Source organism: Gorilla gorilla, chromosome 7, assembly GCF_029281585.2.
Source record: "Gorilla gorilla gorilla isolate KB3781 chromosome 7, NHGRI_mGorGor1-v2.1_pri, whole genome shotgun sequence".
NCBI classification, from domain to species: domain Eukaryota; kingdom Metazoa; phylum Chordata; class Mammalia; order Primates; family Hominidae; genus Gorilla; species Gorilla gorilla.
The window spans coordinates 110254059-110280661 of NC_073231.2; the positions used below are offsets into that span (position 1 = coordinate 110254059).

Consider the following 26603-nt stretch of genomic DNA (forward strand, 5'->3'; position numbering starts at 1 on the left):
CAAGGCTGGAACCTGTGAAACCCACCACGCCTTTTTCCCATATTACGGACATCCGATCTTCAACACCATTCACCCCATTGGGGATCTTGGTAAAATCATCCTTCCCAAGAGCTTTCTGGCAGGTGTTGAAAGTGCAGTTATCAGTCCCTGTTGTGGTTAGATCATCACTGTAAAAGAAAAAAACACGAGAGTGATGGGGTGAGTATACAGAATATGTTAGGAGGAAACTGCCATAACCTTTCCTAATCTCCTGGCTCCCTTCTCAATTGAAGTCAGAAAAATCCAATGGAGGATGAGCAGTTTTTTCAAGAACATATTTCATCCCTCTCCTGTCTCTATTCTAGGAAGCACTTTCAGAGGACACACTGATCGGAAGCATGGTCCAAGACGGGTTAGGAAACCTGAGTTCTAAGCTCAGCTCTGTCACTTACTAGCTCTGTGATATGAGCTTGTCCGAGACTCCATTTCTCATCTAGAAATGAATAGTCACATGTACTTGATGAAGATAACTTCAGAATCACCAGCAAATATGTGAGAGAAAACTCCTTGTGAGCAGAATGCTGCATCCACAAAGACATCACCATGGCGATCCTCATGAATGGAGGGCAGGCCCTCCGGGGCAGTCCCTAGCCACACGGCCACACTGGGATGAACAGAGGGTGAGACTGGCTGGGGATGCTGATATTACCAGGGACAGGAATCCTGCTTTGACTTGTGAGTAATCTTGGGGATGCTGAATCATGAAGGAGGAAGGAAGCTGAAAAGAATGGGTAAGTGAACTCTTGTATGGTCTGTCATGAAAAACTCTTAGCTTGAGACTGAGTATCTGTGAATGGGGAGTGTCGGGATGTCCATGAATGGTAGAATTTTCTTTTCTCTTTTCTTTTTTTTTTTTTTCGAGACAGAGTCTTGCTCTGTCACTCAGGTTGGAGTGCAGTGGCACTATCTCTGCTCACTGCAACCTCTGCCTCCTGGGTTCAAGTGATTCTCATGCCTCAGCCTCCTGAGTAACTGGGATTACAGGCATAAGCCACCACGCCCAGCCAATTTTTGTATTTTTAGTAGAGATGGGGATTTGCCATGTTCACCAGGCTAGTCTCAAACTCCTGGCCTCATGTGATCCGCCCACCTCAGCCTCCCAAAGTGCTGGGATTACAAGCATGAGCCACTGCATCTGGCCCAGGAATGGTAGAATTTTCAAGAAAAATGATCATATGTTCCCAGAAAGTAACAGGGTTACCTATACAAAAACCTAGTTCCCATATTATATCAGCATAGAAAAAAATTCAACAATATTCTGATAAAAAGTAAGGTGTAATGAAAAGCCCTGGGTTTGGGCAACAAGAGATGAAAAAAGTCAGAAAAGAGTAAAGTTTCAGTGAAAACGATCTGATTTCTGAGAGTCTAGGAAAGGCTTTGACAACATATCATAGCATAATTAAGTCAATGTTTTTTGCTCTGCAGGTGAGGGGTACCCAGGACCTGACAGGTCAAGTAGAAGAGAATACTGGGAGGTTAGTGGAGGATCCAGATGGGAGGACGAGCTCCCTTCTACCCAAACCTTCTTTTGGTAATACACTTCCCAGTCATCTGCAAAATGATTACTTAGCCAACAGATTCATGAGGAAGTCGGGTGTTGAGGGGTCTGGTCGCAAAGGTGGACCCATGACGTGGTGGGCTGCATGGTGCCATTCTTTATTCCAGTAGTGAGTGCCATCTGTGCCAAGACTGGCTGCTATGGGTTCACCATAGACCACCTTCCCTGGAAAGATTAAAAGAAGCATTCATCACTTTAATTTATTCTTAAGAGGACCATAAGACAAACACATAAATATTAATCTTTTCTGCCCTAGCAGAGGGTAATATCTACAGTTTAGCAGAATCCCAAACTATAATTTACTTTTGTGGACAGGATTTAAAAATCCATGATGAACATAAATATGAATGAGAAATAAACCTCTGTAAGTGTAAGCTATTCATATTTTAGATCCATTTTTATGGCCATATAACCTAGAAAAAGCTGGCTGGTACAGGAGCCATTCTAATGAAACCTTCTCCAAAACCCTACCAGATAAATGCTATTGTTATCTCCATAAAAAGATGAAAATATAGCTATGGAGTAATAACTTCTCTACATTTACATTACATACACTCTATGTGGTGTGGAGAAGGTAGAATTTGAACTCAGAATTTGACTCCAGTGGTCCTAACTTTTATGCTTTACTACCCTGATGACAGATAATTATTAGTTAGGTCATATGGAATTCAACCACAGCATATCTGTGCTGCAAATCAATTGATAATCTTTTCATGCCCTTGAAAAAAAGAACTCCTCAAAAAACTTGTATTAAATGAAAGAACACTCAGATAATAAAGTCTTAGCCAGAAATGCATATTTTAAAAATCATGCAAATGAGGCCATCAAAAAAAAAAGCGTACAATGTTAGAAAAGTTAATAGTGCACAGTGAATTTGAAATTAAAATCAGAATCCTATCTCTGATTAGCATTTGTCAGAATAATAGGTTTGCTGGCATCAACCTGATCAAATTCAGGCAATCATTAAGGAGAGTGCACAGTAGAGAGATGCTGGCATACCAAATTAGTTCACTCTGGTTCATCAGATGCTGAGTTTTAGTTAAAATCCTGATATATAACTGAAATTAATGATTTCCTCAGAGAGTACTGACAGTAGATGGCCTCCAGTTGCCTGAGTCATATCAAATTGGAACACAGCACCCTATTATTTCATAGTTCCTTCTTCAAACTAGCCATCTTCCACTAGCTAGCTTAGGAATTTGAGAAACCATGAAAGCAAGGCTTATTGAAGCCTAAGAACTTCAATTCTTAAGTAATCAAGTATCAATAAAAGTTATCCCCCAGGGACTTAGCCATGGCTAAGTTACTTTGCTTCCGTGACATACCCTACTGGATGAATCCCATCCCCATTCGGATTCTTACTGCCCTATCCCCAGAAAAGGAGAAACACCATTAGCAACTCTTTCTAAATATAGAATATGCCCAATCGTTTTTAGTGAATGAAGAGGTAATGTACTGTCTACTGGAGAACTGGGAAGATGGACACGATATTTTATTTGCAAGTATGAAGAGACCTTCCTATTCCAAGGGAACGTCTTACAGATGCTTGGACAATGAAAACTCAGAGACTTGATCTGCAATCACTTTACAAGTCGCTGACTGAGGATTTTCCATGGTGCTTTATCATTGAGGAAAGATCCTTATCACATGTTCTATTCAATCACTCGGCCCATCAAGGTGATACGGGAATATGGTTCCAAAAGTTCTGCAATTTTAACAGCACTCAGGAAAAATTAAAAGTGTCAGCATCTACCGGGAGTCTGCCAGGACTGTTTTGAAACCAGATGACAGGTAATTTCCTTGGAAGGGCTTAGCTCCTTTAAAATGTGACAGGCCACTTTAGTGGTATATACAACAAGCTCTTCGTTAACTGGGCTATTTTCAACTTTCTCCCCATCTAGTATCTGTTAATATCCAAAATAAAATTTAAAAAGTAAAAATTCCTAACTGCATATTCTATTTCCTATTTCACTATTTCTAAGGCATTTTCAAAGGATGAAAAAGCATGCAAGAACTAAAAAGGGGAAGGAAAACAGGAGGCCTGGATAATCCATAAATTGGATAATCAAACTGGATAATTCAGCATAATTATGGGTTCTGTTAGATTTGGGCTAAAAATAAAATAACAATAAAAATAGCTAACACATGCATACCATTCTATAGTTTGCAAGGCTCCCAAACACAGTCTCATTTGACCTTCATAGCTGCCTTCATGCTGGTTTGACAGATGAAAAAATTGATGCTCAATGAGACTAATGTGCCCAACACACACTGGCACTAAGTTGTACAGCCAGAATTAGAGTCATAGTATTATAATATCATATCATATGCACTATGTTACTAGGAAAAGTGCCATTTTTTATTACTTGGGAAAGAGCATGTATTTCTAAATGTTTAAGTCAACCACAGGCTATTTGTGGATGTGGCTGAGCATTTTTCCAATTTCACTTACTGGTTTCATTTACTACACTTAGCTGGTTGGCAATGAAGAGTGCTCTATCTGTCTTCAGCCTGGTACTATTCTGATTACATTCACAACTGGAGGGTTTCAACAACTCTTAGGAGAAAGGAACATCTTCATCATTAATCTCCTCCCACTGTCTTAGCAAGCTTCACATTAGGTTGTATCGTCTCTACCCATAGATGTTCTCTCCTTATTTCTCCATTTTTTGGCTCAAACCCAAACAAACAAAAGATTCTGCCCTTTATGATGCAACCTCCCACTTAAAGGAGTTTTACCCTTTGAGAGATACTCAAGATTTCCCAGTAATGAAGCAGATCAAACCAATCCAAACTCTCCACTGACCAGACAACCCATTTATTAGATGACGGTGATAGAGCAGATGTTAACACCTTGTCTGGATCTGCAAGCAATGCTTAATATTGAGTCCTGAGATCTGCTAGAGAAGGTTGAAAGATGCACAGAAAAAGCATAGGCATCCAGGACCAAAAGCCCTGGCCACTAAATAGGAGGCCAAACATATTCATAGAAATAAATCTTCCTAGCCAAAAGGATACAGCCAGACTTTCCTGGACTTTATTTTGATTCAAAACATTACATTTACAAAGGAAGAAAAGAATTGAGAAGGAAAATACATAGAAGCAGCTTGGTAGAATGGATCATACAGCTTTAGGTTCAAATCCTGCTTTTGCTACTTTTTAGCTGGTGACATTGTACCGGGTAAGTCATTGTTCTTAGTCTGTTTTTCTCATCTGTGAAATGGGATCACAGTGTCCCTCTAGTGTGGCAATTTTGTGAAGGTCAAATAAATTAATGTTTATGAAAGTACCCAGAATCTTCCTGGGACGCTGGAGACATTTCATGTTATGGGCTGAATTGTGTCCTCTGCCCAAATCCACATGTTGAAGTTCTAACCCCGGTACCTCAGAATGTAACTGTATTTGGAAAAAGGATCTTTATGGAGGTAGTGAATTTAAAGTGAGGTCATTAGGGTGGGCCCTAATTCAATAAGACTGTGGTTCTTATACAAAGAGGAAATTTGGACACATAGAGGGGAAGATAACGTGAAGACACAGGAAGAAGATGGCCATCTATAAGCCAAGAAGAAAAGCCTGGAACACATCCTTCCTCCACAGCTCTCAGAAGGAGCCAACCCTGTTCAACCCTGCTGTCACCTTGGTTTTGGACTTCAAAACTCCAGAACTGTGAGAAAATAAATTCCTGTTGTTTAAGCAGCCCAGTCTGTGGCACTTTGCAACAGCAGCCATAGAAAACTCATACACTCCACAAACGTTAGTTTCCTGATAGCCACACAATTCTATTTTTTTAATGGCTAGCTTTTAACTGCTATGCAATTGGATATAATGTAAATTATTTTGTTCTAAATTTAAAGGACAATGGAGTGTTCTGATGTTCATATGCAAGAAAGAAGAAAGGCAGCCTGGCTAACGTGGTGAAACCCCATCTCTACTAAAAATACAAAAAATTATCCAGGTATGATGGTGCACACCTGTAGTCCCAGCTACTTGGGAGGCTGAGGCACGAGAATCACTTGAACCCAAAAGGTAGAGGGTGCAGTGAGCCAAGGTCATGCCACTGAACTCCAGCCTGGGCAACAGAACATGACTCTTTTTCCAAAAAAAAGAGAAGAAAGGAAACTTGAGACTCAAAATCACCTTGGCTCAGTTGCACATTGATTCTTCCTACAGAACCAGTGCCTAAGCATCAGTTCATTGCACATAAGTAAAGGAAATTTGATGTATTCTTGTTCAACATTGCCAAGCAGCACTCAGCGTGACTACTTGGGAAGAGAAGGGCCACTGTGTGGATTTTTCTCCCCATCTTTTAAAACACAAGAGGAATATATGGGAGACAGAGTTTACATAAAATGGAAAATAGGAATTCCAAAGCCTCTGTTGACAAAAAGAGTCAAACTCTGTAAAATATTTGAAGAGATTCATTCTAAGGCAAATATGAGTAACCAACAGCCCTCAGGAGATCTTGAGAACATGTGCCCAAGGTGGTTGGGGCACAGTCTAGTTTTATACATTTTAAGGAGATACGAGACATCAATCAAATACATGTAAGCTATACATTGTTCTGGCCAGAAAGGCAGGACAGCTCAAAGTGGGGGCTTCCTGGTTATAGGTAGATGTCAAAATTTTCTGATTGGCAATTGGTTGAAAAAGTTATTATCGATAGAAAGAAATGTTTGGATTATGATAAGGGGCTGTGGAGACCAAAGTTTTATCATGCAGATGAAGCCTCCAGGGAGCAGGCTTCAGAGAGAATAAATTGTAAATGGTTTTTATTAGACTTAAGGTCTGTGTTGATGTTAAATGCTGGTCAGCCTTTCCTGAATTCCAAAAGGGAGGAGGACATAATGAGGCATGTCCAACCCTCCCTTCCCGGCATGGCCTGAAACAGATTTTCAGGTTAACTTTGGAATGCCCTGACTGAGAGGAGGGGTCCATTCAGATGGTTAAGGGGCCTTAGAATTTTATTTTTGGTTTACACCTCTCTGCAAGAGAACTTTTTATTTTACAAAGATACACCTATTAAGTAAAACTATAGGCAAAACCAAAACCAAACGAAATCAAATCAAATAAACAACAATCAAATATACAAACACATTAAACAACCACAATCTAGCCCAGTTTACTGTGAGCTGCTTGAGATCTGAAATTGTCTTAATCATCTTAGCAAATCTAATGCCTAGAGCACAGTACCTAGCATGCGCTTGGCATCCAAGAACTTTGTTGTTTATGAAAAATATAAGGAAAATACTTGTTACGTTCAAATAAGCATCATATTTTTACCCTAAAGAAAGGAACATGGATTTAAAATAGACGTAAACTTTATTAAGACAAGCTAAAACAAGTTTAACTGTAAACCAAAACAACAGCAAAGCAGTGCATTGACAATTTCAGTCATAAATGAGAAACAACGCCAGATACATAGCAATTAGGGCATCAAGTTAAATTGCTTTGAGAAATTGCCACCATTCTAAACAAATCACAGAAAGGTAGTGAATTCATGAGCCTACAGGTTCTACTGGGAAGTACGAAGGTGAAGTGAACAATGCATTTCCTAAAAAGCCATTAATGATCCCATATGCCAATACTGTGGCAGAAAAAGAACATGTATAGCTACTCAGACCAAAATTTAAAAAGGGTCACTGAAGCCAATGACACACATTGACACATATATTCTTCGGACAAAAACTGGACTGGAGTGGGTGATAGAAGTCAGGGGCTGGCAGACTGGACTGTCCACATGAAACACAATGACAACTTGTTTGTCCAACTTCACACTTGGGCTATGGAGCAAGGGAGACAAACTCTGCTTCTGGAAGAAAAGGATAACGCTTTAGGGAGAAATGCCGGATTCCCTTGCCTCATCTCTGCAAAAGTGTCTTCTCACAAGAAGGGTGGATGAGAACTAATCTAGTTTTATTAGGTTGGTGCGAAAGTAAGTGTGGTTTTTCCCACTGAAAGTAATGGCAAAAACTACAATTACTTTTGCACCAGCCTAATAGTTACTCAACTTGGACGAAAAAATACTTAAGCATGAAATGGGCATTCTTTGCAAACTGTCAAAGGTGACACCACTTTCGATGGCTTGGACTTGGAAGTTTTCTTATTTCTGTAACCTGCTTTTCACTTTTTATTGCAGAATGCTAAAAGAAAATATCAAGCATGAGCAAAAAGAAATCTCAGGCTTTGGATGCACTGAATATTGCCCACCTCTTCTTTCCCAGTTCACAAAAAAATCCTGGTGAAGACAGACAAAAGGGAAAGAATCCAGAGCTGTACTGGGGTTGAAAGAAGGATCGTGGCTGACCAGGGTTTTGGTAGATTTTAGGAATGTGGAAAGCAGATGGGATCGCAATAATTCATAAAGAAAAGTTAGGGGGAGTGACAGCCTAACCTGAAGGAGTAGAGGGAGTCACGAAGAGCTTTCCTCCTGGGGCAGAAAGGGCAGTGAAGGGGAGGGGAGGAGGAGGTCTGGGTCTGTCAACACTCACCCTTACCTCTGCTGGGAAATAAAGCTTCTTAGGTGGTGTTGATGCTAGATTGAGGTCCCTGCACCTTAAACTGAAGCTGTCCAGTGACTATGCCCCATGTGCATTCACACAGCAAGTTCAGGAAACAGACACGCTTGGTGGAAGAGGAAATCCACGCCCGTTCCCACACTGACCAACTGAACTGTCCTGTCAACATACGGACAGCCAAGGATCACCAGACTTTTGAAGAAAACACAAACAGCACACGCACACACAAAAAAGAAGACCAGGAGTTTTAAAAACTGAAAAATTGGCCAGGCACAGTGGCTCATGCCTATAATCCCAGCACTGTGGGAGGCAGAGGTGGGCGGATCACCTGAGGTCAGGAGTTCAAGACCAGCCTGGCCAACATGGCGCAACCCTGTCTCTACTAAAAATACAAAAATTAGCTGGGCATGGTGGTGGGCACCTGTAATCCCAGCTACTCGGGAGGCTGAGGCAGGAGAATCACTTGAACCTGGGAGAAAAAGGTTTCAGTGAGCCGAGATCGTGCCAGCCTAGGCAACAGAGTGAGACTCCATCTAAAACAAAACAAAACAAAACCCTGAAAAATTGAACTAGAAAGAAACAGAGTAACCCAGGAAACAGAAGAGAATTAAAAAAAAAATCTTCATTAGTATTCTTAGATTAAGAAGATAAGCTGAGCCCAATGGTTCATGCCTGTAATCCCAATACTTTGGGCAGCCGAGGCAGAAGGATCACTTGAGCCCAGGAGTTCGAGACCAGGCTGGGCAACATAGTAAGACTATGTCTTTATATAAAAATAAATAAAAAAACAAATAAAGTACCAAATTATTTTTAAAAAGAAAGTAATGCATCTATTGAAAGAAAAACATTAAAAAGAATAAGGAACCATGGAAAAAAAGAGCGCTTACAGAACAAGAACGTTTTCTTGGAAATAAAGGTGGGATTACCAAGGCACAAGTTTATTAGAAGGGCAGGAAAAAGTAGACAAAAATATTTCCTAAAATGTATAGCAAAAATTCAAATATCTTTTTAAAAAGGTGAAAATAGTTAAAAGACATGGAGGATTATGATGGAGTCCCAGGAAAAGAAAACAGAGGACATGAATATGGAGGAAAATACAGAAGAAATATTTTCAGAATCAAACCTCAGTCGTCAGATTGATAAAGCCCTCTGAACATGCAGGTGAATTTTTAAAAGGCCTACTACTAAATATAGCCTTGTCAGAGGTGTTCCAACCAGAGCAACTCCATCTTGAAGAGGGGCTGGGTAAAATGAGGCTGAAACCTCCTGGGCTGCAGAAACAGCATGTGGTAAAGAAGCTGGCCAAAACCCACCAAAACCAAAATGACAACTAGAGTGACCTCTGGTCATCCTCACTGCTCATTATATACTAATTATAATGTATTAGCTATAATATATTAGCTAAAAGACTCTCCCACCAATGCCATGACAGTTTATAAATGCCATGCCAACATCTGGAAATTACACAATATGGCCTAAAAAAATGAGGAACTCTCAGTTCCAGGAATTCCCTGCCCCTTTCCTGAAAAACTCATGAATAATCCACCCCTTATTTAGCAGATATTCAAAAATTCACCATAGAAATACCCAATCAGCAGCCCCTGGGGCTGCTCTGTCTATGGAGTAGCCATGCTTTTGTTTCTTTACTTCTCTAATAAACTTGCTTTCACTGTACTTTATGGACTCAACTAAATTATTTCTTGAGCAAGATCCAAGAACCCTCTATTGGGGTCTGGACTGGAACTCCTTTCCAGTAATAGTCTCAATGAAATTTCCGGACATCTAAAATGAAGAGAAAGTACAAAAATCTTACAGATAATGAAAAGTTTGTGATAAGAAGACAAGAAATTGTATAGGGTTTTCCTGTTCCTCAGTAACACTGGATGCCAGCAGAGAAGGAAACTGTGCCTTCATAATTCAGAAGGAAATATTTCAGAACCAAGAATTCCATGCCCATTCAAATCACCCAGTAAGCCTGAAGACAAGGAATCAGAAAATTTACCTTTTACACACTTTTCCTTAAAAATTACCTGAAAATCTTCAAAGTAATTCAAGAAAAAGGGAGATATGGAAACCAGGAATCAGTATATCCAACCTCATAATCCCAGAATGACATCTCTACTGCAGGCTTAGCAAGTAGCTATCAAAAATGAAAGGGAAAGTCAGCAGATTCTCCTCCCACAAAGAATCTCTGCAAGTAGAGCTGATTCTATTCAATAGAAAGTAAGATGAAGAAGCTAGAACTCTTCATGATATGGTAAAGAAGGCATATATTTCTTTCCTCAACCTATTTTAAAAAGAGCTAATTGGAAAAATGTCAGGAGAAACGAGAAACTTTGCAAGACAATAATGGTCTAAATATGTAGCAAACTAAAATAAGGCATGCTTTTGAGTCCTATTGGAATGAAGAAAACTCACTTGACCTTGACACTTGGAAATTGCTTCTCTGAGAGTCAATTTGAATAACACTAACTTGCACTGCAAGTTAGTGCTATAAATTTCTCTGAAGTTCTCTTCTCACTAATTGTTTCTACAGAGAAGAATATTTCCATAATTTTACCCTGTGACAGTTCTAAATTTTAGACTTAACCTATAGACAAAGCATGGAAGACCTAATTAGAGTTACAGAGTCTGTGTAAAGATAATAATACAGCTGGTAGACATCTGGAGGAGGCAGACAGAGAGAGCACTTAGGGCCTCTAAGTTTCTTCTTCAGCCTGTAGAGAAGAGATGTCAGGCCGGGCGTGGTGGCTCACAGCTCTAATCCCAGCTCTGTGGGAGGCCATGGTGGGAGGTTAGCCTGAGACCAGCCTGGACAACATGGTGAAATCCCGACTCTACAAGAAATTTAAAAATTAGCCATGTACAGTGGTGCATGCCTATAGTCCCAGCCACCCTGGAGGCTGAGGCAGGAAGATTGCTTGAGCCCAGGAAATTGAGGCTACAGTGACCTGTGTTCTTGCCACTGCAAGATCTCCTGTGAGATCCTGCCTCTTAAATAAAAAAAAAAAAAGGACTAGCTAAAACATGTAAAATAAAACACGTAAAATTAAATATATCATTTGAAGTGACATTTATTACTGACAAAACTCAGGAGGTGAGAAGTTTACAGGAACTAAATTATTCATTTTTCATAGTTGAGAGTCAAGTGATACTGTCAAAAATTACAAATCACTACAAACTTATAGTTTAGGATTTTAGAGGTCACCACCAAAAACTAAAGATAGATAAGTTTAAAATCACTGGCTCTAAAGAATGAGCTGAGGGAGATAGAAGATATTTACTTTCCATTTAATACTTCATCATTTCCACCCCCAAAATTAATCTTTTAATAATGATAAAAATAGCAAAATGATGATAATGTCTTAAATAAAAAATGTAAATGTAATGCCAAAACCCAAAAACCAATTACAATTACAAATTTTAAAACACCAAAGCCAGCGGGTCATGGTGGCTCACTCCTGTAATCCCAGTGCTGTGGGAAGCTGAGGCAGGAAGATCACCTGAGGCCAGGAGTTCAAGACCAGCTTGAACAACAAATGGAGACTTCATTTCTACAAAAAATTTTTAAAAATTGGCTGGGTGTGGTGGCTTACATGAGTAGTCACAGCTACTTGGGATGCTGAGGTTGGGAGGATCATCTGAGCACAGGAGCTTGAGGTGGCAGTTAGCTAAGACTGTGCTACTGCACTCTAGCCTGGGTGACAGAGAGACTCTGTCTCTAAAAATAAATAAATAAACCCCAAATCCATTAAATACAAACTTGATTCCAGGTTTTCCCAACTTCAGATCAATTTCTCCTTTAACACAGTGGAGAGTGACTGAAAAAGTTTGGGCTTTGGGGTCACATAGACTTGGACTTGAATTCCAAGTTTAGCACTTACTAATAAAGTGATCTTTGGCTTAATTCACCAATCTCTCCCAAGCCTCAATTTCATCAGTCACAAAAGAGTGGTAAAATTGAGCATGAAGCATTATTATGACAATTTTTTAAAAGACAATGTGTATTAAAACACATTGATAAGATAAAAATATAGTAAAACCTGAAATAAGATAAAAGAGATTAAAATACTACTATGTGCCAGGCACATATTAAGCACTCAACAAGCTGTTAGTTGTTATCATTACTATCCTGCTCTTCTGGATATAGAGCTGGCAATTGAACAATAAAATCAAATTTAATAGCATTATATTTCTAGGCTACCACAATGAAGCAATCAATAATTGGATCTCCTTTGTGCCTCCTGGAGACGTGATTCTCAGGCTTTCATATGCATATGAATCACCTGGGATTCTAGTTATAAATGCACTTTCTGATTCAGGGAATGTGGATGGGCCCCAAGGCTCTGCATGTCTAAGGAGCTCCCAGGCAATGTGGAGGCTGCATTCTAGGGACCACACTGTGAGAGTCAAGGCCCTTGAAGATAGAATGGGCTCCTGACGTCAGGTGATCCACCCGCCCCGGCCTCCCAAAGTGCTGGCGTTACAGGCATGAGCCACCTCGACCAGTCTGGCCAACATAGTGAAACCCTGTCTCTACTAAAAATACAAAAAAATTAGCTGGGCATAGTAGTGGGAGCCTGTAATCCCAGCTACTCGAGAGGCTGAGGCAGGAGAAGCGCTTGAACCCAGGAGATGGAGGTTGCAGTGAGCCAAGATCACGCCACTGCACTCCAGCCTGGGTGACAGAGTGAGACCCTGTCTCAAAAAAAACAAAAAACAAAAAACAAAAAAAAGAATGGGCTGGCAATGGTATTTACAGATGGGAGATTTTCACAGTATAAATGTGCAAAACTGAATGATTTCTTATTTACATCTATCTTGCTCTTTTACATTTAGAAATGATGTTAGATAATAAATGAGTACAGACAGCATCTTCTGTAAAAGGTCAGTGTGGTCCAACAGCTCTTGTCCCACAGTACTACCCAGGGATCTGTCCTTTGGTTTGCTGATGCAGTCACCATGTGAACAGCTGGGCACAGTTTATGTCCAACCCTTCCTCTTTGGGCCCCTGCTTGATCCCATGCCTTGGTCACATGCATGGGGTAGGAAATCTTTCAAACTATTTTATTCTGAAGCAATTTTGCCTCTTTGACAATTGCACATGAGGGTATTTTCACAAGTATTATACTGTCACAGTAAGTCTGACTCAACTACAACGTTTAGGGTGGTATTTTAAATATTTCATGTTTACAATTCCTTGGGGAAAATATGAGCAATGTCCCAAAAATTACATATGAAATTTGAACCAGCAATCTCACTTCTAGGAATCTACCCTCAAGATACCCATTTTGTGGTGGGCAGAAAGATGGAGCCCAACAGATGTCCACATCTTAATCCCCATAGCCTGTGAATATGTTACTTTACATGGCAAAGGGATTAATAGATATGATTAAATTAAGGCCCTTGAAATGGGGAGATTATCCTGAATTAATCGGTAGGCTTAATATAAGGGGCCCTTAAAGTGAAAGAGAGAGGCAAAAAGGTCAAAATAATGTGATGTGAGAAGATCTCAACCCATTGTGGCTGGTGCTGAAGATGGAGGAAGGGGCCATGAGCCAAGTAATTCGAGGGGCCTGGCAAGGGCTTCCTAGGACCTCAGAAAGGGATGCAGCCCTGCAGACACCTTGACTGTGGCCCAGTGAGACCCATTTCAGGCTTCTGACCTCCAGAACTAATGTGTCTTTCACAAATTGAAATGGCATATGCATAAGGCCATCACTGTGGTTTCTCTTGAAACAGCTAAAGATTGGAAACAACCCAGATGTCCATCAATAGGGGACTTGTTGAATAAATACAGTAGCATACCCTGCACTTACAAAAAAGAATGAGGAAAATCTCTGTATCTAATGTGGGCTGACCTTCAGAACATATTTTCAAGTGGAAAAAAAAGCAATGTGTAGTATGCTACCTTTTATGTAGGAAAGAAGGACTATATTCTTATTTGGTAAAGAGAAACATGGTAAAGATAGGCCAGAAATAAATTAATAAAAATCATTACTTATACTGTATGGGAAGAAGTAGCTAGAGAAGGCAAGTAAAACTTCATTGAACATTTTTATACATAATTTTGACTCTTGGGCCATGTAAATGTTTTACAGATACAAGAAATAATATTGAATTTTAAAATAATTTACAATAAAATTAAAATGTCTGTATTTACTAGTTTTCTGCCTATGATCTGTATTCTAAAACCCTCCCTAGACTTTTACTTTGCTCCTAATGGAATTCTATCCCAATGCAAAACAAATACCCAAGATCAAGAAACTGCTTCCTGACAGAACAGTCAAAATTGGAGCTTGAAGGTGGGTTAGAAGTGAAAATTTCTGCTGATTTCACTGTTCCTTAAATAATATTCTGACATTATGGACCCGGTACACGACTTAACAAAGGAAATAATTATAGACCGACTCATCTCATTGGGTTGGCAACAGCACCATCTGGTGGGAAAAACCTATAACTTTAAAATTGCAGTACTTATATTTTCTTTTTTAAGGGGTGAAATTCTTTTACATGCGAGAGTAGCAATCAGAAATGGTTGGTTAGTAAGATATTATTAAATCCTGGGTGAAATAAGCCTACACTTAAGGCAAGATGTTGATGGATTACATTTTAAAAGTGCTCACAGCTTGCACAAAATCATTACTGAACCTTAATGCAACAAGAAGAAATTTTGACAAAATTTGTTTTGGTATCAATTATATACATGCCAAAACCATGCAGCGGGTCATGCTTGTAATCCCAACATTTTGGGAGGCCAAGGTGAGAGGATTGCTTGAGCCCAGGAGTTCAAGACTAACCTGGGCAACATGGCGAGACCCTGTCTCTACAAAAAATTTAAAAATTAGCTGGGCATGGTGGCACATGCCTGTGGTCCCAGCTACTTGGGAGACTGAGATGGGAGGATCATTTGGAAGTTAGAGACTTCAGTGAGCCATGATTGTACCACTGTACTCCAGCCTGGGCAACAGAGTGAGACCCATTATTTTTATAATGAATCTTACAAAAATACAGCCTGTTTTAATAAAAAACAAACAAAAACAGCAAGGTTGAATTATAACACTGTCTCTGATTATCTGTATTCCTAAAATTGAGATGACAGAAGCTACCGTGGGACTAAAGTCATTGAGTAAAATGCACCTTATTTATTTTTCATCCTTTCTCTACCAGTATTGGCAAAAGAATGAAATCATTTCTTTGCCCAGTGCTTATCAAAAATAGGAGATTTTCTCTTTCCTTTAAGATGAGTATTTACATACTAGGCTGAACCAGAGAACTGAGGCAATTAGGCAGTTTGGGGTAAAAATAACTTAGATTTTAAAATCTTAAAATAACTATCATAAAAATACCATTTGGATAATCGCTTCAATTGCTCCAACATCCAAGTGGCTGTCAGATGAATCAATTCAATTCAAAAGAAATTTATTGAGCATGTACTAGGTGCCTCGCACTTCCCTGATTCAGGTAGTGGGAAGGGTAGTGGAGCTGCCTAAGAGATAGGGAAGCTTCTTCAAAATTAACGAAAGAGGGCTAGGCATGGTGGCTCGCACCTGTAATCCCAGCACTTTGGAAGGCTGAGGCGGGTGGATGATTAGAGGTCAGGAGTTTGAGACTAGCCTGGCCAACATGGTAAAACCCCGTCTCTACTAAAAATATAAAATTTAGCCGGGTGTGGTGGTGCTCACCTGTAATTCCAGCTACTCAGGAGGCTGAGGCAGGAGAATCACTTGAACCCAGAAGGCGGAGGTTGCAGTGAGCTGAGATCACGCCATTGCACTCCAGCCTGGACGACAAAGTGAGACTCCATCACAAAACAAACAAACAAAAACCGGAGAGCTTTGCATTTAGCTATCATATTTAAAAGTGGCTGCTAGTGGCATTGAATGTGGGGGCATGTGGCTAAAGGAAATGTCCTGGGGTCGCAAGGATGGAGAAGAAATAACAAATAAAACCTGAAGGTAGAGAGGCAAGGATGAAGATGAACAAAAGTGGGGGAAAACAGACACACATAAGGATAAATGAAACCAGGAGGCTAGTAAAAAGGGAGGAAGAAAAGTAGTGGAAATCCCCGTGCACTTTCTCCTAAACTGAAGCAGAGGCTACAGACGTGGACTTTCCTCTTCAGCTAACACTGAGTTCTAAGTGAGGTTACATTCGAGAATTACCGTCTCTCCTTGCATCCGCTATCACCTTAGCTGCAGACTTGCTCATCACATGCACAATGTAGAGAGGACAGTTCACAGCGCTGGCTATGGTGATGGCTCTCAGCGTGGCCTCTGCCTCCACTGCCTCTGGGCGGCACAGCTCGTGGCCCTCAGGGCCTGTTATCCCCAGAGCCAACATCTTCTTTGCTCCCTAAAAAGACAGCAGGAATTTGTATATGTGCAAGGAAGGTTTACTAATGACAGATATCATTATTTTATCATAAATTAAATGCAATGCCAGGCTTTTGATCTGTTAGGTATAGGGGTGTGTGTGTGTCTGTGTGTGTGTGTATATGAACATATTTGTGTAAATATGTCTATAACACACATATATATATAACATGTATATTTGGTAAAAATAATTTTGATATTCTAATCATATAAGTTAATTTTCCATGTGCATATTTTACCATCACTTTTTTTTATTGAAAAGGGGAAAAAGCGAGCACAAGCAACCAAAGCAAAAATGGACAAATGGGATGACATCAAGTTAAAAAGCTTCTGCATAGCAGAGGAAACAATCAACAAAGTGAAGAAACAACCCACGAAATGGGAAAAAATATTTGCAAACTACCCATCTGACAAGGGATTAATAACCAGAATATATACAAAACTAAAACAACTCTACAGGAAAAAAAGTTAATAATCTGATTTAAAAATGGGCAAAAGATTTGAATAGAGATTTCTTCAAAGAAGACATACAAATGGCAAACAGGCCTATGAAAAGGTGCTCAACATCACTGATCATCAGAGAAATGCAAATCAAAACTACACTGAGATATCATCTCACCCCAGTTAAAATGGCTTATATTAAAAAGACAGGCAATAACAATTGCTGGTAAGGATGTGGAGAAAAGGGAACCTACGTACGCTGTTGGTGGGAAGGTAGATTAATAAAACTGCTCTGGAGAATAGTTTGGAAGTTCTTCAAAAGACTAAAAACAGAGCTACCATATGATCCAGCAACCCCACTGCTGGACATATATGCAAAAGAAAGGAAAATCAGTATATCAAAGAGATATACCTGCATTCCCATGTTTGTTGCTGCACTGTTCACTACAGCCAAGATCTGGAAGCAACCTAAGTGCCCATCAACAGATGAATAGATAGAGAAAATGTGGTACATATACACAAGGGAGTACTATTCTGCCATAAAAAAGAATGAGATCCAGTCATTTGCAACAACATGGGTGGAACGGGAGGTCATTATGTTAAATGAAATAAGCCAGACACAGAAAGACAAACATTGCATGTTCTCACTTATTTGTGGGATCTAAAAATTAAAACAATTAAACACATGGAGATACAGAATAGAAGGATGGTTACTAGAGGCTGGGAAGGTTAGTGAGGAGGGATGGTGGTGGGGAGAGGGGGGAAGGTGGGGATGGTTTGTGTGCAAAACGAAAAAAAAGAAAGAATGAATAAGATCTAGTACTTGATAGCACAACAGGGGCACTATAGTCAATAATTGCACCTTTTGGCCGGGCGCGGTGGCTCACACCTGTAATCTGAGCACTTTGGGAGGCTGAGGTGGGCAGATCACAAGGTCAGGAGATCGAGACCATCCTGGCCAACACGGGGAAACCCCGTCTCTACTAAAAATACAAAAAATTAGCCGTGCGTGGTGGCGGGCACCTGTAGTCCCAGCTACTCGGGAGGCTGAGGCAGGAGAATGGTGTGAACCCGGGAGGCGGAGCTGGCAGTGAGCTGAGATCGCGCCACTGCACTCCAGCCTAGGCAACAGAGCGGGACTCCATCTCAAAAAAAAATAATAATAACAAAAAATAAAAAATAATTGCACCATTTAAAATAACTAAAATAATATAATTGGATTGTTTGTAACACAAAGGGTAAATGCTTGAGGGGATGGATACCCAATTTTCCATGATGTGATTCTTATGCATTGCAAGCTTGTATCAAAATATCTCATGTACCTCATAAATATATACACTACTATGTACCCCACAAAAATAAAAAAATTTAAAAAGTTGAAAAAGATATGAAGTTATTTCTAATCACATTCTTTGAAAAGCAATATCTATATTTAAGACTTAATATTGATTCAGACAAACAAAATAAAAATACTGTGGATCCTTGTTGAAGTGACTCACTGTCATACTATGTAATCAGTTTTACTTTTCTTACGGAATAATCCTCTTCACTTGCTCCCCAGTCCAACCCACTAAATGGTATTGGACCTGTTATCTTTCTTCTTCAAAATGTTATTTCTTCCTTACAAAAAGAGCATGCAGTCCAGACTTAGAGTGGTAAAAATACTTCCTGGTGTCATGAAACTATAAAGCAGAAGAGTCCAATTTAAACCCTGGTCTGTTTTTTGTTTTGTTTTGTTTTTACAGCTCACGCTCTCTTCTCATTATTCCTCTCTGCCTTGTGGCCACTGAGCCTCAATCTCACTCACTTTAATGGGAGCTGAGCCTAAGGAGATTAAAAAAAAAGTCAGCTAATGTAAAGGGCAAGAGACAGCTCTTTAAATCTTGCGGATGGTGTATCCTTCAGGCATTAATAATGGGACTAACATGAGAAATAAATATCATCTAGTTTCCTCCAGAGCACATTTTAATATCCAGTTTCTGAAAAGAGCAGGGCTTTAAACAGCTACCTAATACACTGCTTAAGTCATCAGATGACACTGATATTGACCACGCTTTGGTATTCTGAACCAGCAGCCTAAGCTTCTGAAAAACAACAACAAAGCCAAAAGTATGCTGGAGGACACAAAGAAAAGTATTTGTGTTTTCATAACCGCACATGTTTGAGATCTAAGAGCTGGTTTGCAAAGGGGAAATCCTCATTCTAGTGCATATACCACCTGCATAAAGCTGAGAGCAGGGACTCAAGTAAATGGAGTTGGGAGTTTCTGAGCCACAGAAAATCCGTTTCCGAGCCACGGAAAATCCATTTCTGGATTTCTCATCTTCCAATGCATTAAATGAGTTTACCTATGTAGGCCCAATCATCTTCACCTTATGTTCTGGCTGCTGTCATTTCTGTAGAAGCTTTGGAATGCAGATGCGTACCTCTGCAATTAAGTCTCCATTTTCTGCATGGACCTGCGCAATTGCTCCAATTTCCTTGCACCGAGAGAAGGCTTCGTACAGCTCCAGGTCTGTCACCATGTACAGATCTTTATAGGCCATAAACATCTTGAAAGAGTTAACACCTTTATCTTGCACAAGGATTTTCATTTCTTCTTTAACCTAAAAGGAAGCAGCAACCATAATAACAATATGTTACTCTAATTTAAATGATAATTTCAACATTCTCTAAAATGTTGCATTCGGAAGAGAACTAAGTAAAATAAGGAAAATAAGGACAATAGTTTAGTTCCACAAAAATGCAATTAAGGCCTTGATCTTTCTCCCAGGTTATACCCCATTTCATCTGATAAACTGCTGCTGCTCTCATACTTTTAAATCATGAAAAAGTGAATAGCTTTTCCCAAAGTGCTTTATTTCTGTACTTGGATGTAAAATTCTCTGCATCTATCTCCCGATTCGAGGAAATTATTCTAAAAAATGACCTTGAAGCCATGTTGGCAGCAACAGAAGCAATCATGGATCCAGCAGGAATGAACGTTAATGTGAGGTAAGGATTCAGGTTCAAATCTGAAAGCCATGGGTGGAGTTCTTAGAAGGAGAAAGTAGAAGATGCAGATGGACCCGGGCATGCCCGAGAAAGCACAAACTCATGGTTTAGCTGTAGAGCCAACCGTGGTGGCATGGGACCCATTGGCAGCTCCTACGAGGTGAGAGCTAGAGACTCCACTCTGGATCCGTTGGAAGCTCAGAGGCCTTCAGGGTTGCCAGGGGTCAGGGGCAAGTTAATATCAAAGCTATCTCAATAATAGCTCTTTTTTTTTTTTTTTTTTTGAGACAGAGTCTTGCTCTGTTGCCCAGGATGGAGTGCAGTGGTGTGATCTTGGTTCACTGCAACCTCCACCTCCCAGATTCAAGTGATTCTCCTGCTTCAGCCTCCTGAGTAGCTGGGATTACAGGCGTGCACCACCATGCCCAGCTAATTTTTGTATTTTTAGTAGGGATGGGGTTTCACCATGTTGGCCAGGCTGGTCTTGCATTCCCGACCTCAAGTCATCTGCCCACCTTGGCCTCCCAAAGTGCTGGAATTACAGGCATGAGCCTCCGCGCCCGGCCTCAATAATTGCTTTTGTAGGTCAGATTCAAGTCTCAATAAGGATCAAAAATTTCAAAGGAAAAACTCATAGATTTGACCAAATAAGACTGTTTGAACTTCTATATGTTAAAACACACCCACACCCACCCACCCACACACACACACAATGAAAAATGTAACAAGCATAGGATTATTGCTCTTAGCTAATAAAAGTTCTTTCAACTTGATAAGAAAAACATGTTGAAAAATGTTGGCAACAATTCATGGAGTAATAAATGACTAAAAACACATGCAAGAAGTTTCCTACTAACTAAAAAGTGCAAAATAAAGCAGTGTAATTCTATTGAGTCAGCAAAGTTTAAGAATGATAATATTACACGTGAATTTACTCATTGCTACCACTGTTTATTCCATTGGAAATGTCCCTCCCTTTTCTTGATGGTGCTTATCACCCGGCATAGCAGTCCTTACTTGCTCATCACCTGTCTGCCCCACCAGGATTTCAGCCCCATGAGAGAAGGGGCCTTGTAAGGCTTGTCCACTGCTGTATCCTAGAACAGTGCCTGGTGCATAGTGCCCACTCAGTAACTATTTATTGAATAAATTAATTGCTACTTAATTAATCTAGAAAAAAGCACCAAAATATTGAGAGTGGACAAGTGATGGAATGTGCTCCAAGTTAGGTTAAGTGACAACAGCAAGGGACAGAACATGGGACAGTGCACCTCATTTGTTCCCCCTAACAGTTTCTAATTTTTTACAATGAGTACATTAGTTTTATAGTCAGAAAAAAAAAATGCTTGAAACATTGTTAGCATATTCACATAATGGGCTTCCAAAGGGGATTATGATCTGCATTGCTTACATGAAATATCTTTTGCTCCCTGAGTAGAAGAGCCCTCATTAATCATCCCTGCCATCCACATCCATGGAAGAATCTCATTATACAACTTGCAAGCATATTAGCTTCAGCCTTCCTCCTCCAAAAGTGTGGCAACTGAACCAGCAGCAGCAGCGTCACCTGGTTGCTTGCTAGAAATGCAGAATCTCAGGTCCCACCTGCTCCTAACCTACTGCTATGGGTTGACTTGTGTGAGCCCAAAATTCATATGTTGACGTCCTAACCCCTTGTTTGGAAATAGAGTCCTTGCAGATGTAATTAGTTAAGATGAGGACACGAGCATGTGCGCTTTATCCAATGTAACTGCTGCCCTTATATCAAGTGGAAACTGGGATGCAGACCTCCACGGGGAGAACATCCTATGAAGATGAAGGCAGAGATTGGGATGATGCTTCTACAAGACAAGGAATGCCAAAGGTTGTCAGCAAACTTCCAGAAGTTAGGAGAGAGGAACGGAACAGGTTCTCCCTCAGAGCCCTCAGAAGGAACCAACCCTGCTGACACCTAAATCTCAGACTTCTGGCCTCCACAACTGTGAGGCAGTAAATGTCTGTTGTTTAAGCCATTCTGTTTGTCGTACATTCTGTTTGCTAGGGTTACAGCAGCCCTAGCAAACGAATAACCCCCCTGAACAGAATCTGCAATCTGCATTTTAGCAAGGTTTACCAGGTGACTCTTTGTATACTAAAGTGTGAGAAGCACTGATAAGGACAAATACCATCACCGTTGCTCCATCTTATAAAATAGGAGAATAGGAAAATGAAGAGAGGGAAGGAAGGGAAGGAGGGAAGAGAAGAAAAGAAAGAAGGAAGGGAGGAAGGAAGGGAGGGAGAGAGGGAAAAGATGAAGAGAAGGGAGGGGAGGGAAGGGAAGAAAAGGAGGGACGATCCTAAAAGCATAAGAGTTCAGATGCATCACTAAAAATGGCATTTTTGGAGAAAAACTAACCTTAGCTGTGGACTTTGCTATTATGCTTGCTGAACTACCTGTTAAAGATTGATTATTTGTTTTAGATTAACTTGCTGTCTAAAGGCCGAGTTTGTGGGGGATGTGAGATTATAAGATACTCAAATAATGTCCTAATGGTGAACTCTTTCTGGTAAAAAGATTGCTGAATTAAGTGCAATGTGGAAAAACATGTTGCAATTTAAATTCCAAGTAAAAGTTTCTTCCAAAATTCACACACACATTTATGTGGGAGGAAATCAACATATTTTAACATCTCTCAAAACTGTCTTTTCTATCTAAATCATGTTATTTCTGCCATGGCCTGGGCAATTAGTGGACATGGAAGGTTGTTTTAAGCTCTATTATGAAATCATCTGACCAGGTGTGGTAACATTAGCAGAGAAGGAAGATCACTCGGTCAAGATACAGCTTGGAGAAGACTCTGGAAACAGTCCAGGCCTGTCCCTTCCTCTCTAAAGAAGGCTCATGAGTGGGAAGGCAGGCTTCTAGTTCTAGAGAATTCTAAATTTAGAATTTCCTTGATTTTTTTTTTTTGAGAAATTAAACATTTTTTATTGAAGTTCTAACCTGTGGGAAAATACTGTTTAAAAGATTCGGGGGATATTGAATTAAAGAAAAAGAGAAATCAGTATATTAAACATTACACTTAAAGCATTGATGATTCATTGATTAAATATTAGGAGAAGCTGTTATGAATGAGCATAAAATATTTATCCTATTGTCTTTATATGATTTTTTAAATTTAGTTTTTAAAATTGGTAATACTTCGCAGAATTAAAAATTCAAAAGATACAAAAGAATATGCAATGAAAAGTCTTCCTGACAGTTCTGTCCTCCTGTTGTCTAGGAAGCAATCAATGTCACCAGTTTCTTGCTCTTGTGCAGAGTGAGGACAAGAGGACAATGGGAACACATTGAAATCCAGGCGCTTTACCTGGTCACTCCACCACGTCACTGCCACATGAAGGCTGTAGTCGCAGCAAACTTTGGGATCAGCCCAGCTTCGCCAGGTCTCGAAGGCCTCAATGAGGGAGCCACCTTTCTGAGGAATGGCGAAATCAATAATCATGGTGGTGCCTCCTGCGAGAGCAGCCTGGAATCATAAGAGGTTTTCAACAAATTAGCTATCAATTTCCTAGTTAAGTCATTTATCATCTTGAACAATGTGCATTTGTAAGCACTTGGGCAAACTCGATGGGTCCAGGAAATTGCAAAAAGATGCTGCCTGTTTAAATGACCCAGAAGGGCATGAATAGACTTTTCATAAATTACGTTTAAAGTATTAAACCTGCTGGAATTGCTTCTGCAAAAAGAATGTCATATCTGATAAGATGAAAATGGCTTTGACTCAAAGAAAACAGAGTGAGGATTGTAAAGAAAAATCAAAATGGAAAAGTGGAAAAAATGCACATATTTTTGTTCTTGAGAAGTGATATTCATTATTATAAAATTCCATTTTATTAGAATCCATCCTGATGAACTGTATCTCTAACTGCCCTGTGGTCCTCTCAGAATCCTGGGAGACTTACATGGTTCCGGTCTTGCCTCCATTCCCAGAAACCAAATGGTGACCCCTTTATCTTTCTTAGATTTGCACCTGTCCCTCTGTCCACTGCTACCACCCTGGTCTTAGTTCAGATCCTTCTCATTCCTCATCTTGACTATTGTAACAGAGTCCTGATTGATCTTCATCTCCCACTCCCTCCAATACAAACCCCTCATTGCAACGAGAGAGATATTTCCAAAGCACAAATGTGACCACTTGACTCCAAAGATGAAAACTGAGTGCTTCTCCCTGCCTCTGCACAAACTGGAATCTTCATAACATGGTCTATAAATCCCTGCATTCTGCCTCAACTTGCAATATACCCCTTAGCACATTATATTACATTACATCACTACTAATTTAAAAACTGTTACTAAATCACATGCCTTTGACTAATTATTTAAATCAATTTCATTTAAACTAAAATCACAAGATGGTTAATTGTTTTTAATTGTTGTATTCAAACAATGTAGGTGAAGAAAACAGAGACAGGAGGGATGCTAACACAGTGGCTTAGACCACGGACCTGGGAGGCTCACGGGCACCAGGGTACAAAGCTCAGCATCAACACTTATTCGCTGTGGTAATCTCAGCAATTTCTTAATCTCTGTGTGCCTTTAATTCGCCATCTGCAAAGTGAGGACAATTGTACCTAAACCATAGGCTTGATAGGAGGATTAAACTGAAGTAATGTATACAGAGTGCTTAGGTCCAGGCGCCTTGGCTCATGCCTGTAATCTCAGCACTCAAGGAGGCTGAGACGGGAGGAGAGCTTGAGCCCAGGAGTTCAAGACTAGCCTGGGCAACATGGTGAAAACCCCGTCTCTACAAAAATGTAAAATTAGCCAGGCATGGTGGCATGCGCCTGCAGTCCTAGCTACTTGGTAGACTGAGATGGAAGGACCACTTGAGCCTGGGAGTTTGAGGCTGCAGTGAGCTATGATTGCACCACTGCATGCCAGCCTGGGCAACAGAGAGAGACCCTGTCTCAAAAATAAACAAATAAATAAAAATAAAGTGCTTAGTACAGAGTTTGATTCATGGTAAGTGCTTTATGGGTTGAGCACTACTACTATTTCAGGATTAGGAATTTTTCCATCTTCCCTATATCGTGTTACCTCATCACCAGAAATGTGGTCATGTTACAACACAGGAGGGGGCAGTGCCTCAGTCTCTCTTTCCGGCCCCCACCACCCTCCCCCAACGGCCTCCAGATACACCGGATGCCCTCATGTCCTACCTGATATGCCAGCTCTATTCTACTCCCACTTTTCTTGCTTACTTCAATAGATTTTTATTTTTCCTTAACTTACTTGGCCCCACTCCAATTCTTTTTGCTCTCAAAAATTTCACTTTTTATACAGGATCCTGTATGTTGTCTCCACCTTTAAATAACACTGCCTTATCTGTGGCAAAACAATACATATTTGCATTTCTTAAGAAATCCCTATTGATGTAATGAAAATACTAGGAAAAAAATTCCTCAGGCTTTGTATTTTTATTTGAATACAGATTAATCTTCTTACATTCTTCCTTCTAAAAGTGTCTTCCCAGTATGACAAGACATCCCTTGAGGATGAAGGACATTTTTCTAATAGAATCTGCTGTTAATTAAAGCATTAGAAGAAAGTCCTCTTTTAGCATCTACTGAACTAGAAAATCAAGCTTAAAGAACTATTCTTTGTATTCTTTCCCTATTAAAATCTACCACACGCAGGATGTGGAGAGACTAGATACACAGCTGGTGGGAATGCAAAATGGTACAGCCACTTTGGAAAACAATTTGGAGTTCCTCTCACAGTTAAAGATAGAGTTACCACAGGACCAAGCAATTCCACTCCTAGGCCTATAGCCAAGAGAAATGAAAACATGTTCTCGTAAAAACTTGCACATGAATATTCACAGCAGCATGATCCATGGTAGCCAAAAAGTAGAAACAATACAAATGTCCATCGACTCATGAATGGATAAATAAAATCTAATAGATTCATACAATGGGATAGTATATTACCATAAAAGGAAATGAAGTACTGACATACGCTATGACATGGGTGAAGTTTGAAAATATGATGCTAAGTGAGAGAAGCTAGTCACAAAGATAATATATTGTGTGATTCTATTTATATGAAATGTCCAGAAGAGGCAAATCCATAGAGCAAGTGGAATAGTGGTTGTCTGGGGCTGGGTGGGATGAGGAGAGTCCAAGGTGATAGCTAAAGGGTATGGTGTTTCTTTTGGGGGTATCGAAAGTGTTCTGGCTGGGCATGGTGGCTGACACCTGTAATCCCAGCACTTTGGGAAGCTGAAGCAGGTGGATCACCTGAGGTCAGGACTTCAAGACAAGCCTGGCCAACATGGTGAAACCCCATCTCTACTAAAAATAAAAAAATTAGCTGGGCATGGTGGCGGGTGCCTGTAATCCCAGCTACTAGGGAGGCTGAGGCAGGAGAATTGCTTGAACCCAGGAGGCAGAGGTTGCGGTGAGCCGAGCTCATGCCATTGCACTTCAGCCTGGGTGACAAGAGTGAAACTCCATCTCAAAACAAACAAACAAAACAAAAAGTATTCTACAATTGATTGTGGTGATGCTTGCACAATTCTGTGAACATACTAAAAGCCATTGTCCTATACACTTTAAATGGCCGAATTGTATTGTAGGTGGATTCTATCTCCACAAAACCAGAAAAGTTCTACCACATCCAAGCCACTGTATGTAGTG

General features: G+C 40.1%; 1 protein-coding gene and 1 long non-coding RNA gene across 5 annotated transcripts in view; one reads left to right on the forward strand and one right to left on the reverse strand.

The window, feature by feature from the left end:
- The window catches only part of DPYS (dihydropyrimidinase), an 87860-nt gene that overhangs the window by 48778 nt on the left and 12479 nt on the right, over window positions 1-26603 (reverse strand). For both annotated transcript variants that reach the window (XM_019032735.4, XM_019032736.4), the window contains exons 2-6: window positions 23273-23431; window positions 19355-19534; window positions 16278-16467; window positions 1606-1762; window positions 26-167 (exon numbers count right to left, since the gene is read on the reverse strand). In XM_019032735.4, the coding sequence (XP_018888280.2) occupies window positions 26-167; window positions 1606-1762; window positions 16278-16467; window positions 19355-19534; window positions 23273-23431 (828 nt within the window). The remainder of the gene's footprint in view (window positions 1-25; window positions 168-1605; window positions 1763-16277; window positions 16468-19354; window positions 19535-23272; window positions 23432-26603) is intronic.
- On the forward strand, window positions 434-16761 carry LOC109028081 (uncharacterized). Of its 3 annotated transcripts, none has more exons than XR_008667892.2 (5): window positions 434-770; window positions 1465-1514; window positions 3034-3388; window positions 5452-5552; window positions 16750-16761. It is a non-coding gene; the product is annotated as an uncharacterized lncRNA (long non-coding RNA). The 3 variants fall into 3 exon arrangements; XR_008667893.2 differs by lacking the exon at window positions 16750-16761 and adding an exon at window positions 14317-14418; XR_002007153.3 differs by lacking the exons at window positions 5452-5552; window positions 16750-16761 and having other exon boundaries at window positions 3034-3522.